This window comes from Acyrthosiphon pisum, chromosome A2 (genome assembly GCF_005508785.2).
Source record: "Acyrthosiphon pisum isolate AL4f chromosome A2, pea_aphid_22Mar2018_4r6ur, whole genome shotgun sequence".
NCBI classification, from domain to species: domain Eukaryota; kingdom Metazoa; phylum Arthropoda; class Insecta; order Hemiptera; family Aphididae; genus Acyrthosiphon; species Acyrthosiphon pisum.
The window spans coordinates 12,105,690-12,108,839 of NC_042495.1; the positions used below are offsets into that span (position 1 = coordinate 12,105,690).

The 3,150-nt window shown below is 34.5% G+C and overlaps 1 protein-coding gene across 1 annotated transcript in view; it reads left to right on the forward strand.

Moving 5' to 3' along the window:
- Window positions 1-2,470: 2,470 nt before the first annotated feature.
- Window positions 2,471-3,150, forward strand: part of LOC100165720 (NAD kinase) — a 51,093-nt gene continuing 50,413 nt past the window's right edge. The window contains exon 1 of the mRNA XM_029489723.1: window positions 2,471-2,917. Within this exon, the coding sequence (XP_029345583.1) occupies window positions 2,772-2,917 (146 nt within the window). The 5' untranslated portion in view covers window positions 2,471-2,771. The remainder of the gene's footprint in view (window positions 2,918-3,150) is intronic.

Sequence of the window (3,150 nt, forward strand, 5' to 3'; positions counted from 1 at the left end):
CCCCCCTGAAATTTTTGTGCACTGGCACATAAAATCATTATCCTTATAATTTAAATTAAAATAAAATACGTGTTATCCAAAAAAAATGTTATCGTATTTTAGTACAAAAATAAACCACTATAGAACGGACGATAATATCATCTATGGGTCAAATTATATCGCGGAGACCCGACGGCCGACACACTGTCACGTCAGCATCGTCGTATAACGTCAATTATTACAATATTATCGCAGATACGTGATATTTGTACATGTTATCGGAAATCTCGTATTGGGTTTCATAGTTTCATGAGATATTAATCATACATGAGTATTAAGTGCGACTGTGTGAGACAAACACGAGTTCCGTTTTTTGCATAGTTTTATATAATAATATTATATACATTGACGTTGTTTTAATATATTTTTTTTTTATTTTGACTTAAGTACCTATTTGAATTAATTGTCATGAAGCAAGGGGTATTAGATACATTTTTCAAACCAGCAGTTAAAAATCCACGGTTAGACAATGACTCGAAACGTGACCTAACTACATCAGTTGAACATTTTAAATAATAATAGATTATATTTTGTATTGTATTGTAACTTGTAACTTGGTTTTAATTTGTCAGCTTATAAAAAAAAATAAAAGGTTTTATATATCAATTAAGCATAAAAATTGTACTAACATTTATTTTGACCCCCCCCCCCCACCCAAAAAAAAAAAATAATAAAATAAAATCCTGGCTACGTGCCTGGTAATGATACAATAATTTTGAAGTTGAAGTTTAAAGAGGGCTCACTAAATCTTGAATTACTTGATCCTTAATCTGGGCTTAGTCGTCACCCAGTGGTGTATTTAGAAATTTTCATGGAGGGAGTCCAGATAATTTTCCAAAAAAATTTAAGTGGGTGGGTTCTACTATAGACTATATATATTAATATATAAATCAGATGTTTAAATTGGTGTTTATGGGGCCAATTGGGGGGAGGGTCCAGACCCCATGGACCTCCCCTCCCTGTAAAAACGACACTTTCGTCGCCTACAACAATACAAAAATTATAATATGTTATTGTATATATAATAATTAAATAATATAATAATATATATTATTATATTATTTAATTCATATCATATGATATCAACAATAATATTATTATATTGTAAATTATTATTGAATAAGATGAACCTATCATAAATTATTATGTTTCGATGAATGTGACACGAATTATATATAGGACGAATTTCGACTAAGCATTAGAATTTCACCTCCCCCTTTCCCTCAGTAAAAACGAATAATGTTTACGTTTATTTATTCGTCTTATAACAATACTTAAATATCCAAAATAATGTTTTCTTTCTTTTAACTAATTAGTTATATAGGTAAGCCATGACTATGAGTGAATGCATATTAAGGTAGGTACCTCTATATTAAATATCGAAGATATTAAGGCCCTTAAGTTTTGAAATTATTCGACTACATAGTTTTAAATACTTCGGCCCCACTAGGTATAGCTATACGAATATAATTTTTTTTTATTATGCTCTAAAATATAAATACAATAAGAGTACAAATAAATTGTCGTCTTGAATCTTGATCCTTGTATTTTACCTTGTAGGTACTTCACAATTTGAGTCATTTAATCCACTGCACTTGGTCTTCTTGTTCTAACAATCTAACGTATCCTTCGACATCTTCTTAAATTATTGTTCGTAATAAATTATACTAATAAGTAATAACTAATAAGTGTTGTTGTCATAATTTAATATATCCATGTACTACCATTTTATTGGTAGGGATCATTGCCTCTATGTGGCCTGTGGGCGCCATTGATTAAATACATCGCCATAATATTGAAGTTTTTTCTTTATCCAATCTAATATTAAACCTTCGTATAATGTATAGATTATTGTTTCAGTTCACCGGATCTTAACCATTTTTCCAAAGCTGCAGTACATCTCGAACGCAGTTTACTTTTTTCTTCTGAGCATCCTAAGTCGTGGCCCGTGGGTATTGTTTACCACGGTTATCTACTAGTACTATTATCTAGTAGATAACCGCGCTCGAAACCGATAACGTGACTAAAATAATTTGTAACTGAGAAATCTCAACGCAAAGTTTTCAACATATTTATATTATATTATGTAATATAACGAGAAAAAAATTACGAAAAATCACTCTTAGGCGTCAGCATAATATATTATGATGCATCGTTGTAGAAGTCACCATCATTTGTGTTTGAGGTACCCACAGCCGGACCATAGGCCATAATATTGTTCAATATTCAAATAATAATTATTATTAATATTATTTAATTCTTGTCTTATGGTAACTCTGGCGCCATCTGCACGACGCCCGATCCGCGATGGCCGTCGGACAACAATAGGCGACGAACACCTTGAACAGCGGCAGATTCTGTACCGGCTTACGACGGAGCACGGTTTACGCCGCCGCCACCGCCGCCAACGACGGTCAGTAGTACTCAGTTGCTACCCGGTATTTGACAGTGACGGATTTCCATCGCACGTTAACACGGTTTCTGGTCACTTCGGATATACACCTACACAGGTTCTAACGGTCTTGGCATAACCACGACATATTAGAACTAATAAATTATAAGAACAATAAATTTCATCGCCGTGTCGCGTCGAGTGACACGACCGTCCACGCAGTGTTTGTCGATCGTCGTCTGGTCCGCCCGATCTATATATAGTTCTAAATTATTGTCATACAACCCTCGCGCACGCGTGAGTGATTTATACATTAAAATAATACAATCATTGTCGTAATATGGACGAGGGAACGTTGCACATGGCCCGAGCAATGGCTACCATGAGCATCCACGAGGAGGAGTTGTACTCGGTGGTGACGGGGATCAAGTCCGATATGACCGTGGTGGGCAAGATGAAAATTCAAGACAAACTGCAGGGCTTCAGGTACTATACTTTTTGTATGATTGTTTATAGATTTGTATGTAAACCAATCGTCTTTGACCGCATGGGTATGTGCGGTTAGATAGGCTTAGTGCGTATGTTTAGGCCGTTAGGGGGTTGCTACTAGCTGCAGGTAACCGAACTTACTCTCAAATTTCGATTAAGCCCATTTAAATAGGTACTTACTTACAAATTACAATATTATGTCTATTTTATGGCTTTGAGGTTTTTGATTA